This window comes from Montipora capricornis, chromosome 2 (assembly GCF_036669925.1).
Source record: "Montipora capricornis isolate CH-2021 chromosome 2, ASM3666992v2, whole genome shotgun sequence".
NCBI classification, from domain to species: Eukaryota; Metazoa; Cnidaria; class Anthozoa; order Scleractinia; family Acroporidae; genus Montipora; species Montipora capricornis.
The window spans coordinates 45,362,701-45,379,810 of NC_090884.1; the positions used below are offsets into that span (position 1 = coordinate 45,362,701).

The 17,110-nt window shown below is 38.9% G+C and overlaps 2 protein-coding genes across 2 annotated transcripts; one reads left to right on the plus strand and one right to left on the minus strand.

Moving 5' to 3' along the window:
• The first annotated feature begins 364 nt into the window (after nt 1-364).
• LOC138037392 (uncharacterized) lies at nt 365-1,603 on the plus strand. The gene has a single exon (XM_068883326.1). The coding sequence runs from the start codon at nt 365-367 to the stop codon at nt 1,601-1,603; it is 1,239 nt and encodes a 412-aa protein (XP_068739427.1).
• Nucleotides 1,604-2,221: 618 nt separating this feature from the next.
• Nucleotides 2,222-12,533, minus strand: LOC138023873 (uncharacterized). The gene is made up of 5 exons (XM_068870964.1): nt 12,302-12,533; nt 11,587-11,947; nt 10,862-11,272; nt 8,208-8,557; nt 2,222-3,821 (listed from the first exon to the last, which is right to left on the minus strand). The coding sequence occupies exons 1-5, from the start codon at nt 12,335-12,337 to the stop codon at nt 3,069-3,071; spliced, it is 1,911 nt and encodes a 636-aa protein (XP_068727065.1). The 5' UTR covers nt 12,338-12,533; the 3' UTR covers nt 2,222-3,068.
• Nucleotides 12,534-17,110: the final 4,577 nt, after the last annotated feature.

Genomic DNA, 17,110 nt, shown 5'->3' on the forward strand with positions numbered 1-17,110 from the left:
CACGGAGCCCCAGTCCATGGACTACCTCAAAAACACTATATTTCAATTGAATACTATTAGTGCTAAGCCTAAACACCCATTTTTAACGGCATTGGTCAACAGCATTTAAGTCTAAGGACCCAATTTAAAAATGTTGGCTTTCGATAATACAGCAATTTCAAGATATTAAAATTCAGTCCAAAACAAAAGGCATCACCTCAAGGCTGTGGGGAATAGATATAAGGATTTGTATGAGTTCATTCCCCAGAGCCTTGAGATGATGCCTTTTGTTTTGGATTGAATTCCTCAACTCAACTCAACTGTCCTCAACTCCTCCCAGTTCGCGAAACAAGTAGCTAACATCGAAATCTTGGACGACGAAGTCATGGTGTCATTTGACGTGGTGTCCCTTTTCACAGCTATCCCAGTGAATAAAGCTTGCGATTATATCCGCAATAAACTGAACTGTGACAACACACTACAGACCAGAACAAACCTCTCTACCGACGACATCATCTCTCTCCTTGACTTCACTCTTTCAAACAACTATTTTGTCTACAATAATCGCACATACAAGCAGATTCATGGTTGTGCCATGGGCAGCCCTGTTAGCCCTATCGTCGCTAACCTCTGTATGGAAGTGATAGAAGAGTCAGCCATCAGCTCCGCCACTGTTCCGCCAAGGATTTGGAAACGATACGTTGACGACAGCTTTGTTGTCATCAAGAAAGCTGCTGTCCATTCCTTCCACGACACCTTAAACGCTGTCGACCCTAAGATCACATTTACCATTGAAGAAGAGAACAATGGACAAATTGCCTTCCTTGACACCTTAGTGTCAAGAAAAAATGGTGTTGCTGTCATTGACGTTTATCGAAAACCAACCCACACTGATAGATATCTAGACTTCTCCTCACATCATGAGAGAAAACACAAAATCAGCACAGCCTCTACTTTGTTATTCCGTGCGTCTAATCTCCCAAGCACTAACGAAGGAAAATCACGCGAGACCAACTATGTCACAGATGCACTAAAAGCCAATGGCTACCCGTCCTCAGTCATCTCTTATATTTCCAAAAATAGAAAGAAGCCACCATCACCAACTGTACCATCACCAGAAGAATTGGTAGCAATGTTCTTTAGTTGGGTTGACCCACAGAATACACCCCATGGATTTGCGTGCCTTCCATATATTAGCGGCTTGACAGAGCCCCTCATGAGATTATTACGCAAACATGAAATTCGAGTCGTCACCAAACCACTTAAAACCCTTCAGCAAGAATTCCCATCCCCAAAAACAAGACAGCCCTTGGACCAACAATGCAATGTTGTTTACAAAATTCCGTGCTCGGACTGTCCGTGGAGTTACATTGGCGAAACTGGAAGATGCTTTTTAACGCGGAAAAAAGAACATCAAAGAAACCTAAAAAATTTCGCGAAAGGGTCAAACATTGCCAGCCATGCATGGAAGAATGACCACTCTATTGACTTTAATAATGCATGCGTGATTGACAAAGGCAACTACCGTGTTAGAAAAACCTTGGAATCCTGGCATACCGCTAAAACTGTTAACGCGGACAATAATTCTAAACCGTTACCGAGACAATACTCTATTTTATTGTAATTTTTTCTAGATCATTCTTATTCATATTTTAGTTCTCACCCGCATCGAATTTTTACACCCCTTTTCGTATATATTTTAATTCGTGCTTCTTATATTTCATTCGTTAAAGGCTATAGATAGATAGCCGAAAGCTTATAATTTTTAACCAATTTTTAACCAGAGAACGTCTTTCAGATTCACAACATGAATTTTAATAGATTGAAATTGGTCTATTGTGATGGCCAATTACTTCACATGGGTGAAGTGAGACCATTGCAATCCCAGAATTATAGTCGCATGTGGCCATGCAGATGAAAAAAATGCAATGCAAGTATCCAGTCAAATTATTCAGTTCTATCTTTCAATAGTTCTCATTCAAAATGTTTTTTTTTTTTAGAGTTAGTCTATTTTACGGTAGTACGTCAGGGTAGTCCCTACGAAGTCCATGGACTGGGAGTCAGTGTTTTCAACTCTCACTGTCCTGCATCATGTGGGCCATTTTATCGGACACTCAAGTTGGTTTCCTAATCAAAAAGGCTGCAATACATGTAACGTCACAGCCAGCAGCTTCAATGGAAATTATGCAGCCAAAACAATAATAATATTATTATTAACCTACATAAAAATACTTAAGACACATTTATAAGACAGGAAGGACGCCATTAATTTTATCATTCACATTTAACTTAAATGCTCTCAAGATGCTAGCTATAGTTGCTTTCCTAATTTGAGGTCTTATTGTAGATACACCTTTTGTGCTTAATTTCCCACTGTTTTATTCTGGGAGATTAATTAATATACTTAATTTTGTAGTGGCTATTTTTCCCTTTTTCCAAATACATTGCATATTTCTATATTTTTAGTATAATAATTATTAACAAGAATAATTATTTTAGTTATAATAATATTGGCTTATTTTAGACACATACATTTCAGTAACAAGCAGTAATGCTCATCAATGTTATGTGTATAAATAAAGTTCAAGTTCTCAGACAGCACAGCAATTCCACCTCAGTTCAATGTTGTTTTTGGTAATAACTTGAGAGTCTGTTTTAATGTTAAAATTTACCGTAATGAAAAATGATAACTATCTCCAAAAAAATTATTTTTTGAGAATTAAGAAATAAATTCTCAAAACAATTATTAATGTCATTGTCAGTGACTCTCTCTTACAGTTACACTGTTTGCACAAATTAAATAAAAAATACCAAAATTAATCAAAATTCCTTCTAGATGAAAAGTGGATAAAATTTTGCCTCAACTGATCCACTGCCTATTCTTGTAATTTCATGTTCTTCACTTGACCTGAAATAGAGGACATACATGTATAGGATGATGCTCTTCACTTGACCTGAAATAGAGGTCATATAGATGCTCTTTATTTGTTGCTATATTTGCCATAATTTTGACCGTTGTAGCTAGAAGATATCAGTGACTAACAAATGGCCTGCCAATTAGCAAAAAGAAGATGAATCACTTTTAATGATCACTGCTGCTGACTCTGCCCATTTTTTGTGACATGCGACATCTCTGATAGTGTTCTTTCCAAAGCTTGTTTCCCACCATACAAGCCTTTCTTGGCAGGTAATTCTGGCAACATAGTGATAAACTCAGCTTCCTTTTCATCCACTTCAGGAGAGCTTACAATGCTGCATTGTGCTACACTTTCTGAGCGAGGCTTTTGCGGTGGTATCACACACATTGCATAATCACATCCAGTGGCGCCAGCACCTGATGCCGAAAATGTTGCAAAGTGAGAAAAAGTTGGTGAGCCTCTTGGAGATTTACTTAAGACACTGTCTGAGCTCTTGCTCTTTCTTCTTGTATGAACAAGACCAGAGTCTGGCATTGTTTCTGCCAACTGCTTGTTTTTCCTCTTTTTACTGAGATCAACTTGAGCATACAGGTAAGGCAAAACCTCAACACTTGACGAATGAGGTAAATTCAAACACAGAAAATTGGGTGAACCAACCACAGAAAGTCTCTTTTCCTTCCTGGAGATGCTTCCGCCTTTTTCCTCGTTATCTTCCAAATAAACAAGTTCCTGAGGTGTGGCAGGTAAACCATCTGGTTCTCCCGATGATTTCAGATTATTCTTTTCTTGAGGATATTCATCACTACTTGTCAAATCATTTCTATGTTTTATTATTCCAGTGTCATCCATGGGTATGTTGAGTTTCAATTTTAATGGTCTTGGCGGTAACTCCTTGAGCTCGTCTTCTGTTGACCATCTCGCGTCCTGTAAACACCACAAGACGTATCAGGCCACAGGGTCAGTCTAACAAGTAGAATAGTGGATGTTGTAAGTTTGAGGAAAAACTATTATAGCCCTAAAATCTCAAAATATTTTAGCATTCTAACTTTCCCAAAAATAGCACATCTTTTATGGTTAAAACAATAATTATTCATTTCAAGCTGGAGTAGCAACTGCACACTTGCTACAATTTCTGTCCTTTTACATATTAACTTTATGAGCTGTACTTTAAGCTTTGACTCATGTTTTTCAAGTTCAATATACGTCAGTATGAAATCTTGTGCTCTAACAAGATCCTATTCAAAGACTGAAGTACTTTATAATTATTATAATCCAACATTTTAACCTCCTGCTCCAGTTGTTCAAGCTTGTATGTCCAATATTTCTACACCTTTGCCATGTCTCATGTGTGCTTTTTTAGAAGTGTAATTATTTCTTCTTAAATCTAAGTTAGCATTTTTGTCCTCAGGGCCATGTAATAAAATTTATGTCTTACATGTCTTCCCTGGATGAGCCATTGGAAACTCTTGGGACTGATGTACCGTATTGACATCTCCATGTGACTTTTCAGAATAATGTTAAACTCATTGGCAAGATGAGCTTGGGGTTTATAGGCACCTGATAGAGTCATGCTAGACGCACATGTCCACATACAATGAGGGGGAGACATGGTAAGCCTTCCACAGTCCAGTACCACCTGACGCAGCAGTCAGTGGAATACTTACTCTCGTTCGTTCATCACATATGAGGTGAAGAAAAAAACGTTTTTGAATATTTCTGGCACACATTACTTTTTAGCTCCCAACAGGCTTGATTACTGCTCGTTTGGTAGAGCTAGTGCAGCACAGTCACAGGGTCATGCATGGGTTAAAATCTTGTTCAAGCCTGTTTTTTTTTTCCAGCTTCCTCTGCAACAGACCATATGAGCTTGGGGTTTATAGGCGCCTGATAGAGTCATGCTAGACGCACATGTCCACATACAATGAGGGGGAGACATGGTAAGCCTTCCACAGTCCAGTACCACCTGACGCAGCAGTCAGTGGAATACTTACTCTCGTTCGTTCATCACATATGAGGTGAAGGAAAAAACGTTTTTGAATATTTCTGGCACACATTACTTTTTAGCTCCCAACAGGCTTGATTACTGCTTGTTTGGTCAAGCTAGTGCAGCACAGTCACAGGGTCATGCATGGGTTAAAATCTTGTTCAAGCCTGTTTTTTTTCCAGCTTCCTCTGCAACAGACCATATTATTCATAAAATTATTCTCAGTATTGGACTGGAAATAGCTTGCAATGGAGGCTAATGAGGGGATGCAAATACTTTTTAAGTATATTCCCCCACATCAGCCTCCATTGAAAGCTTGTTCCAGTCCAATACTGAGAATACAAATATGGTCTATTGCTTACATGTAAGTTGCTAAACTACATGTAACTGTGATGACCTTTCCAACTTTCATTTCACATTGCAATGTATCACAAGATGTCTTCTTAGGCCTATCAAAGAACTTAATAACTTTTTACAACACCAAGCAAAAGTAAGTTGACAGTCTCGACTCGATTCTCACCAGAATCAAGGATCGATATAAATCAAGGCTTTACATCAAACTTGACACTCAATTCTCGCAAAATCACCAATGCAAAACATTGTCAATTATTCACACTCAATTCAACTTTCGCGAAAGCATTACTCCTGGATTAAATAACAAAAGGAACTGTTTAATAAGAAAATGAGATAGCAGCTTATGTCGTGGATTAAAATATAAAAGCAAAATAGTGAGCTTTACCGCGCAATGGAAATTATTGTGAACTTCCTATGTAAACATAGAGAAATATTTGCATATCGCGCGCCCAACCAAGTAATGCAAGGATTCTCATATTTTTACATCTCTTCTAAAATGCAATGATCTGATGAAAAATTATATTGATGGTCAAATCTCAGTGCTACAGTAGACTTGTTCACCTGTATCAGGTTTCATTCTTTGAAACAGGCCTTCTGATATTACGCGATGGTGCGATTTCGCACAATCGACCTCAAATCGCATCCGATCGCACAATTCACGAAAAAACGCATAATTCAGAAAAGGACGCACAAAATTCATAAAATGAAACATAAATCAATACGTTTCTTAGAAATTCCTGAGTAAATACGCCATTTTTAAGATGATTTATCTTGGAAAAAGGCTAAAAAACCTTTGTCACCTTCGATTTCGTAAACATTCAGAAAGGGACGCACAAAATTCATAAAATGAAACATAAATCAATACGTTTCTTAGAAATTCCCGAGTAAATACGCCATTTTTAAGATGATTTATCTTAGAAAAAGGCTAAAAAACCTTTGTCACCTTCGATTTCGTAAACATTCGAAGTTCAAGGCTTTATTTTTCATGTCGGGGACCTGGTACGAGTCTCCTTCTATTGGTGCAACACAAACACACCCTTATATATACACCACTGAAATGACACAGTTGCCTAGAGAAGAGATTTGTGAAAAATAAGCGAAGTTGTAAGTTTTTCGGCAAAATGTAGTTTCTTTCGTTGAAAACTGATAAAAACTTACTCATGGATAAGTTTGTTGTGAAAACGCTCGCTTTTTCTTCGACGAAGAAGGAAGTTCCCACCTTCCGCCCAATCTGACAGCTCACGATCGAGCAAGAATTACAAGTACTTGATCACAGGTACGCTCCACGTGGACGATGGACTGATGTTTTTCTCGTCGTGCAATATTAGGGCCTTTTATACGAGAGAAAATAAGCCGCGGCTTACTCTGGCCACGGTGTACAAAATATGCAAAAGGAACTATTTATACGAATATATATTCCCAGGTCAATATAAGCCGCGGCTTGAAGAAGACGTGAACGTAGATTTTGTACCATTTATACGGGGTTAACATTCGAGTCTTCTGTAAGCCGGCGGCCAGAGAAATCCATGGCTTATTTTCTCTCGTATAATTGGGGGTATGGCCCTATTGTGATTGACCATCTTCGGAAGTTCGTGGTTGACAAGCAACTTGATCATTCATTTGGCATGTTAGCTGTGTCCTTTCAACTTTTAACGTGGTGCACCGGTAGTGTAGAAGACCGCATATTTTTTATTTATCCCAACTCATGTCGATCGAGATAAATACCGGTAATTACTGTTCCTTTGTATTCAAAATGTCTTTAGGGCAGCAAAAAAGTGTTTTTCTTAACCTGAAACCTTATAAAACAAGCTTAAAATTGATGAGGAAAAAATCGCATAATTTACATTATTTATCGCATAATTGGCCTTTCTAATCGCACAATCTGCCCTGAAAAAATCGCATAATTTGCATTTTTTAATCGCACCCTATCAGAAGGCCTGTTGAAAACAACAAGCGAGCGAACCGAGAATGGTATCATCACAGGATGAAAAACATGTAGCAAAAGCTGTTCCATCAGATTATGGTGGTTTCACACTTTACCAAATTAGCCGCCTTAAGGGCCCACAGACAGTTTTTCTCACATTGCTAAGGAAGTGAAATGTTCCTTCCGGTGAATGACATCATCATATCATGAGCTGACCAGAAAACCCACTCACCGACCTGGAAAATTTGGTAACAATCTCCTAATTGTTGGCATGTTTCACCTCCAAATACAGAATACAGCTAAGTTCGCCCCACAATCGAATAACACTTTAATTTCTAAAATGATTGTAGATATTTAAGGTCAATGGTTGCCTCCAAAGCGGATCGAACTAGTTTGCCCCACAATTGATTCACGTTTTAGTTTATGAAAAGATTGGAGATATCCAAGGTCAATGGTAGCCTTCAAAGTGGACCAAGTTCACCCCACAATCAAATGACATTTTCCACCTTCAAAGTGGATGGGGTTTGCCCCACGATCGATTAACACTTCAGTTTCTAAAAAGATTGTAGAGATCTAAGATCATTGATTGCACTTAAGAAAATTTCAACTTCCAAACTTATTGCATGCGCTCAATAAAACTCATACTCGCACTTTTATCTGAAGGATGGTCGCACCTTGGAAAATGTCTTGGCAAAACTTGGGGAGAATGACTGTTTATACTCTCTCCAGGTTTCACACACATTAAGGCCCTACCCAGAAACTTTGGCAGGCTTTTCTTTAATTCGTATTCCCAGTTGCATTTGTACTATTAGTCTATCGAGGAATCAGTCAAGCAACCAGCTCATTAAATTCTTTATTCCTTCGAGTCGAAAATCGAGTCGAAGGAATCAATTGTCTTTCCTCAATCCGCGATCCTCGTGAGAATAGAGGATCAAGGTTCGAGTTGAGAATTGAGACTCAAAATAGACTGTCAACTTACTTTTGCACAGTACTGGTTGAGGTTACAGATTTATTTCAAATGGCTCTGTCACGGTTGACCACCACTTACCACAGACCGCGACAGGGTGTGGCTGGTAGCACTTGGTGAGCGTGCCAATCGATCATAGCTCCCCTCCTGTATATTGCGTTCTGATGGTACCGCAGTCAGTATATTGTACTGCTCTCCGTGTTGAGCCTGATATGATGCATGAGAACCCCAACTTGGAAGTCTGTCCAGACGGTTATAGCTGATATTTGATTCTGAATTGAATGACGTAGCCCCTAAGCTGTGGGCACTACCAATGCTGTCAGATCTACCTAAGTGATTGTACATCCCTTGCATTGAGTTGCTAGCATCAATCGCCTGTGAAGCAGACTGGTTTATGTTTCTTGTTGGAACATCTCGATGAAATGGTGGAACTACATGTAAGCAACAAAAAGTAGAAATTGATAAGAGCATTCATCTCACTTCCGCCGATGTTAATCATCAGTTTATTTCAAAACATAAAATCCAGCGAGAAGTTAAAAATTGATAGCAATATTTACATCAATGTTTTTTAAAGCAATCTAAAATGCCTTCATCCCTATTTTCAAGTAAAAGCAATGTTTGTCAAACTTAATGAAATTGGCTCATTTAAGATGTATGGTTTATGGTAACTGTTTAACACAGACACTCTTATGTTAATCCAAATTCCGGACTCTTTATATAATCAGTGTCAGGTCATTTACAACTCCATTCAAAGTTGTCATCCTGGAAACATTAAACACTTAATGACTGGTCCCTCAGGAAACAGTTAATTTTGTTTCCCAAGAATCTCAATGTTTCCCCGAGGCGCAGCCAAGGGAAACACTGAAATTCTAGGGAAACAAAAATAACTCAGCCCATACGAAACCAGCAGATCTGCAGCAGATCTGTAGCAGGTCTACCTGTTTACGCAAAAACAGATTAACAGCAGACCAATTTTTCGTCTACAGAATCTGTTTTCAGTCTGTGCAGATGTGGGGCCTCGGGCATCTGCAACGATTTTGAGCTGCAGACGAGAAACAGATCAAAAGCAGATCTACAGATGATCTTTTAAGTCTGTACGTAATCTGCAACATATTCCGGACTCTTGATTTGATGTCCACACATCGTCTGCAGAATCAATTTGTAAAAAAGGTATTAGATTAAAAGAAAGATATATATAATACCATTGTTGCAAATTCTTTCCCCCAAAATTGTCAATGTTAGGCGAATCGGAGAGTCTTAAATACTAAAACCAATAAGTTCAAATGAAGATATAATTATTTGCTGTTAATTTTCCTTTTTATATTTTCGTTAAAAACGCGCTGAAATGTCTTGACGTCTAACCTGTATACCGTATACCAGCTTCATAAGTCAGAAGTGAAACAACTTAAGGAGACAAGAAATGTGTGCCTGTTCAAAAGCAGAATAAATATCTTCTATGATAGAAACTTCACAGATCTTGAAACTTAATCAGTTATTCTCATGATGATACTTGACACTGGCTACTCCTGAACATCCAATGAAAAAAATGGGAATCAGTTTGTGTCACTTTCAAACATTAGCATGCAAACAAGGCAAATTTAGATCCACGGCTGATCCAAAAGATTGATTTGCGGTGGTATTTTGGACTGAGGATCGTCAAAATGACGTCATAGCTACTCTAAAAATACATGGAGATGTTGCTGAATGAGGGTTGGGAAGCAATGGTCGATTGGCAAGAAGGAAGAAAGGGTACAAAGTTTATGGTGAGTGCTTTACAGACAAGAACACAAGTTGGACCGCATCAAGTTGATAAGGCGTCGAGAAATCACCCTAGCCCTGATCTTTAAAATAACCTTGGTGGAATCGGGTTGAATATCGAATAGTTTTGGTTTACAAAATCGTTTTTCACTCGATCTGAGGTGAGCGATCTGAGTTGATCTGGTCCGACTTTTCTTGGAAAAGATATTTATTTTTGTCCTTTGTTCTGTCTGCAGAAGGTCTGCAGATTCGACAAATGTATTGCAGTCAAGGTCTGCAGACATTTTACAGATATTCTGCAGACAGTCTGCAAATATTCTACAGACATTCTACAAATGATCTGTAGATAATCTGTAGATGACCTGCAAACAACCCCCAGATCTGCTACAGATCTCCTGGCAGATCTGTCGCAGACTAAAAACAGATCTGCTGGTTTCGTACGGGTGTTTCCTGAGGGACCAGTCATTGATTTCTTATATAGCACAAAAAGAAAAACATGCAACAACAACAGGAACGGCGGTAGTCAGTCAACATTCGTGGGTAACAGTGCACTGTTACCCTAGGACATCATAGATTTTGCACTGTTGCCCGCTCAGAGACTTTTGGCAGGAACCAGTTTTATTGTTAGATGTCATGTGACCTTGAAGTAACCGATGAAAGTGTGTACTGTTGGAGGAAAAAACGCAGCTATATAACAATAAAAATTTTATCCTTCTTGTGTGCAGTGCAGCCCAGGCCTGAGAGTTCTTGACAGAGAGATCAAAATTGAAGAAGACCTCATTTTAGAGAAATGTTATAGCATGTACACACAGTAATTTTTCAGGAAATTCTTTGCAAAAGCTAGATAAAGAGAGAGGTGAATTGTAAAAGAGAGGTAGATGATTAAAGAATGATATTGGTTCTTCTTCATGTAATTCTCTCTGTATATACATGTTCTTCTTTACTCACTATTTTTTCAGTAATAGTTTTATTCATACCTGAGGTTGGCTGCAAGCTAAACCTCAGCTGATCATAAGCCCTGTCAATATCATCTTGAGTTAATTCACTTGAGGCTCCAGGAGTATGAGAACCCTGATTTCTCCTTAGTCTGGCAGAGGCAAAATTGTCTATAACATCAAAAATCTTGTTATCATCACCATTGTGTGTAAAAAAAATGAACTTTCCCTCCCCCATTGGAGAAGCTCTTCCTGCTTCAAATACAAACTCATTGGCATCCAGAGCCTCATAACTGCGGATTGTAGTCAATGGCCACTGAGCCAAAACAGCTCTTGTACGCTCCAGTGCCAATGTCAGACCCCATCTGGAAATATGTAGTAGACACTGTTGATCCCTTGCTCCTATTCGCTGCATTTGACGACTGCCGCTACCTTTGACCCGAAAAACTTCACCTACAATGAAAATTGAGAGTCAATTTAATTATTAACAAAGTAGTGTAATTTACCAATATCATTGGTATTGAAAATTCTTACCACAGCATCCACATAATACAAGTACTAGATGTTGGGTGTGCCAATAGAATTCACTGCTCTAATCTATCCAGGTAAAATAGTGTTCACTATAGCTGTCATTTAAAAAAGATTGAAATGCCAGGGGAAGACGTAGCACGCTGAAAAAGTTTCTTCTTTGCTAACGGTGTTGACTGGCCAGATTCTGTTACTGTTTTCAGTTGACCCTGGCCACAGACAAAGCAATACAAACAAACCTGCTATTCGTGGATTCATCAGAGTCTGCATTTGTAGTTGTATGACCCACAGATCCAATATGGTCTCACTTTCTGCAGCCAGTATCATTGATTCTGCATCAGTGCTGATCTCAAACACGTATTGTTTTGCCTTTTGTTCAGCCCTTTTAAACACTTTATACCTTGGAAACAATTCTAATGTTCCACGAGGCATTTGTCGTCTCCAGCCATCCTCTTTGTCAAACCACTGAATGAATGGTTGATTTCCTGCACAATATTTCCGTAACACATAATATCCCTTCTTCCATTTTTTGGTGAATGACTTTTTCAACCATCCCTTGTTTCTGGTTTCTGTATCCTCAGTCGGTTTTTCCAGCCATCCCTAATAAAATGAATCTCATTAATTTTGTCATCATTTCATGTTTAATTTTCAAGCTATAGCCAAGAACATTTTAACTACCTACCATGAAGAAAAAATCAGCAATATAAGTTCTCTGACAGCTTTTTACGAATGAATGAAAGATTCTAGCGGCATTGTAACCGGGTACATGCACGTTCGCACAACCATATACACAGAAGCACATTGGTTTGCGTCCAGTATGGTCAGGTTTTACTATAATTATAAATCATGGAAAACAAAATAATTCTATCCAGAGTTGATAGCAAATAAACTAACTTAAGAACAAGTAAGGATTACGTTTTTGCAAACTTAAGAATAGTTACGCTTTATACCTACCTCAAATATATCCTCGATGTCTTCTAAGTCAGACATTATCAGCTATTCATTCGAAAAGCGTTTACCCCAAAGCTCTTAGAGACCTTATAAAAACCTTGCCCTTTCGCATCGTTGAATTAAGTCAAGCCTCATGAATATTCAAAAACATTTACTGACGAACAAATCATACAAAATATTTCTCACGGAATAGAAAAAGCAACCAAGCGGAAAGAAGGATTGCGTCAAACCGGAAACCCCAAAGATGACGTCAGTAAACACTGACAAGTGACAAGGGACAGTGACAAGGGAGGCTTGTCTACTCGGAGGACCTCGGTGAGAGAAACCCGATGTTATGGAACTTGAGTGGGGGTTTGAGGTTTCCAACAGAAAACATCCTCATGTTGTAACTGAAGCGTGAAATTTGAAGCTAAAAAGTCCATTTGTTGGAAGAGTATGTGAGGCAATCAGATTGGGAGATTGAAATGTTGCCTTTTATTGGGTTCACACATGACATTACATACATGCAAGCTTCATAGACTATTAAGGGGCTTTTCAGGAACAACATTATTATCGACGTTCAGATTGGAATACGAGAAAAACTACGAGTGAGTACGAGTTTCTGTACTGGGCATGCGCAGTACGTTTAAAGAACAAAATTCTCCGAAATGCGCGTGCTCAGAATTGACATTTAATACTATTAAGTACTCGTAGACGTCCTCGTACTCCAATCTGAGGGTTGCTTATTAAAGCCCCTACCACACAAGCAATTTTTGTGGTAGTGCACTTTCACCGGGTTGTAACAGTGAGTGAGTGAGTGAGTGAGTGAGTGAGTGAGTGTAAGTCCGTGGTGGCAAATAGGCCCGCAGCGCGTGCATGAATCACGAAAATAAACAGGGCACGGTTGTTCGAAAGCCGATTAACTTAATCCAGGATTAGCGTAAACTTTTGTTTCATGTTTTCAATTTTTTGGTGAAAGTTTCTTTTGCTTATTTTTGTTTTTCAAGATTGACCTCCTCTAATGTAAAATTTTGCCGGATATCAGCGTTGAAAAGCATTTGTGAGTAGAGAAATGAACTCCTTGGTTAATTTTTAATCTGGAATTAGCGTTAATCGGCTTTTGAACAACTGGGCCCAGGTCTGTTGGAAGAATTTTAACAGATGAGACCCAAAATCGGCAGGAATTTGTGACGCAGATGAATAACAAAGCAGCTTCTATTTTCAGAACGATAGAATTACCTGGTGATAAATTACCTCTTCTAGGAGAGGGAATTTTTGACTTTGCAGAAACAATGGTCAACTTCGAGAGTTATTCAAAACGATTGTGATCTTTGTGATGAATTTGAGCATTTCTTGTCGAACTTTATAACCCGTGAAAGACAAAAAAAATTATCTAACAACAACAAAAACCCGGCGTCTTGCCGCCATTTTGTCACAGATGTATCTTTTGTTTCTTGAGTTAGTAGTAGCACGCAAGGTATTAACTTGACCACAGGTGGCCGCTGAAATCTATGTCACTTTCGATTTTGTGATTTATTTGTGCAGCCAAAACTTAGCAAAAATCTCCCAAAATGTTTTTCGCTGATGGTATCTGTTTATATTCGCGGCACGAAATTTATGTTGTTTTCATGTCGCCAATTTTGTTGCCGATGCCAATTTTCTTAATTCTCGATCGGCATTTCGCAAAAACTTTCTTCTGCTCTTCTTAAAAACTGTGTATCAATATCTTTTCACTTTTGTATCAATATTTGTTTTTCATAAAGCAGGCCAGCAAAATCTGTACCTTGCTTAATTGGCATTTTTGAGCTTTAAAATAGAATTTTCGGTGTTATGTTTCTGACATGCTCGTACCCAGAGCTGTGATCCTCTTAGCCAGCGCCACGGATCGATCCGTGGCGCTGGCCAAGAGGATCGCAGCTCTGGGTACGAGAATGTGTTTCTGACAACGAGTCGTATATTTAAAGGTCGCCCATCCAGATACTAACCCCGCTGGACAGGGATTAATTTCAATAAACTTTTGTCGTGAAAGCTGTCAGAGGCGCATGTCTGCGTCGAAGCCAATATTTCTTGATTCCCTTCTATTTTTTTTTATATCTTTCTGGGTTTAGTATTTTACTTGTAACTACATGTCTTCTCAGGAGCTATTTACCTAAGACATCTACCATAGCACTATAATGATTTACGATACCAAAGCATTATTGTGCACTATTAGAGCTACATATTACGCAAGGATAACTTGAATCTCCTGGAAAACAAAACGCAGCTCAGTTGACAGTTATGGAATAACGCATTGAGTATTGTCACCGCAGTACCACACGTACGCAATGCGAGCCTATTTTTTTTAAGTCATGAAGAAACGAATAATAGACCCTTTGCATAAATGGCGCCCAAATTTAAATACTTGATACATCCTTAGCCTCGTGTTTATGTTTCAAGACAAAGGATTTTTCTCATGAATGTCAGGCTAACGATGTATCAAGTATTTTTATTCAAATTTGGGTGCCATTTATGTAAAGGGTTTATAGTTGTTGCCAATTCGCAGTCAAGTGGGTCAGCAATGCCTTTGGAAAGCAGATATAAAGCAGAAACAAGGCGAGGTTGCCTGGTCGTTGTCTCACTATGAGGGGGGAATTTGTCTACACAAGCAATTTTTCGTATTTGACAACTTTTATTTGTCACATAAGAGCTAAAATACCAGCTTTTCAGCAAATACATTTCCCAAATAAGAATTGGCCAAATTTCTTCTACACGAGCAAATAAAAATTATCTCAAAAAGATTGTTTTCGTGTGGACGGGGTTTAACGTATCAATATTCAAGCTAGGGTCTCCTTTTTTAACGACAATGGAGACCCTGGGAACGAGGTTGGATCAGGCGTAGGATGTTACATAACATTTATCAAGACGAATTTAAGAGTTTAGAAGACATGTTTTTAAATTTGATCGGATTACTGGGAGAATTACCATCGATTGTCGCAGCGTTTTAAAACATGTTTTAAAGTGCTACGACATATTTTCTGTCGTACACAACAATTGTAAATCATGTCGTGGGCCTGTCGTAAGCCGTTGTCGCATGCGACAAAGTCGTACCGTATACATCGGCCCTAAGAGATCGACCCTGATGTCCAGTGTTGCCGCCATTCTAGGAAAACTAGCAAGAGCATGAGCCCGTACGCACTAGGCATTTTTTTCGTTTATCTTGGGAAAAAGTCTGTTATAATTTCCGTGATACAAGTGCGCACGGTGATCTTTTATTCCACCAAATTTTGTCAAGTCTTACCGAACTTCAGAGGCGCCGTCCGAAGCAGGACAAATTTTTGTCAGGCGTGAAAACTATAATTTACACAGCATGATCTAAAGAAAAAGTTTTTAAGTGCGGTCACGATAAGCAAATTGAAAATATTCCGGATACAATTTTTTTTTGAGATTTTTGGTTGAGCCAAACAAATTTTGTCAGCCTAGTGTGTACGGGCCCCATCTCTACTACGAAAATCACCGAACTCTGGAATGGGCTCAAATTTTTATATCGTCGCCACACCCACTTTTTGTTGCTGCCCCGCCCATTTTCGTCGAAGAATTCAGTTGGTACTTAAAGTAACAAACTGAGCCTTACCGGGATGGCAGACCGTGGTTTTGTCAACCGCAAAATTTCTTTATTCCCCTGGGTCCCGACATAACTGCATTGTCTCAGTCAGGTCCAATCACAGTCACACATCCTTCGTGTTGACAAACTTCAAAAACACATTCGCGGAGCAAAAGCGTTGAAAGATGCGAGAATGAAAGCAGTAGTAAACAAGCTTTTGCGCATTCATGCGCATTCATAGCACTTGTACGTAGTAGGCTGTTCGCAATCGTAACTGTCTTTATCAAGCCGTCAAGGAATTAATATTAATTATGCAAATAAAATTTGTTCCCACAGTTTGTCAACCGCAAATTTTTTTATTCCCCTGGGGCCTGCATTGACTCAGGCTTCAAGGAATTAACATAAAAATAAATTTTGTTCTCGTAGGATACTGTGCTTCGAATATTTTGTGGCTGGACTTACTAAAGCCAGTGAAATTTAATTATTAGCATCTGAGAGAAACAGTCGAGTCGGGAAACCCCACGGGGAAATAAAAAATTTATTTGCATAATTAATATTAATTCCTTGACGGCTTGATAAAGACAGTTACGATTGCGAACAGCCTACTACGTACAAGTGCTATTAACTAATAAAAGCGGCATGAATGCGCAAAAGTTTGTTTGCTACGGCTTTCATTCTCGCATCTTTCAACACTTTCGCTCCGCGAATGTGTTTTTGAAGTTTGTCAACACGAAGGAGGTGTGACTGTGATTGGACCTGACTGAGACAATGCAGTCATGTCGGGACCCAGGGGAATAAAGAAATTTTGCGGTTGACAAAACCACGGTCTGCCACCCCGGTAAGGCTCAGTTTGTTACTTTAACTACCAACTGCATTCTTCGACGAAAATGGGCGGGGCAGCAACAAAAAGTGGGTGTGGCGACGATATAAAAATTTGAGCCCGTTCCACAGTTCGGTGATTTTCGTAGTAGAACTTCGAATGATTGAGGATAAAACTTGTCACTTTTGCAACCAATTAGAGCACGTTTTCTCGTCACTTGTCCACACTTAGATGAAAACTTGGGACGGTAGGGAGTGACGTTACAGTTAGTTGCCCTATTTCCGGACACTTTTTGCAAAGCTGCAATATCTTACAGCAAAACAGCACTAACATGCTAAAATTTAGCGCAACGTAGCTTCTACCGCTGGTAAGTAGGGCGTGAAGTTTCATCGCTTGAAGCTCTTTGGTTTCTTTGTAATTGCGAAAGACTATC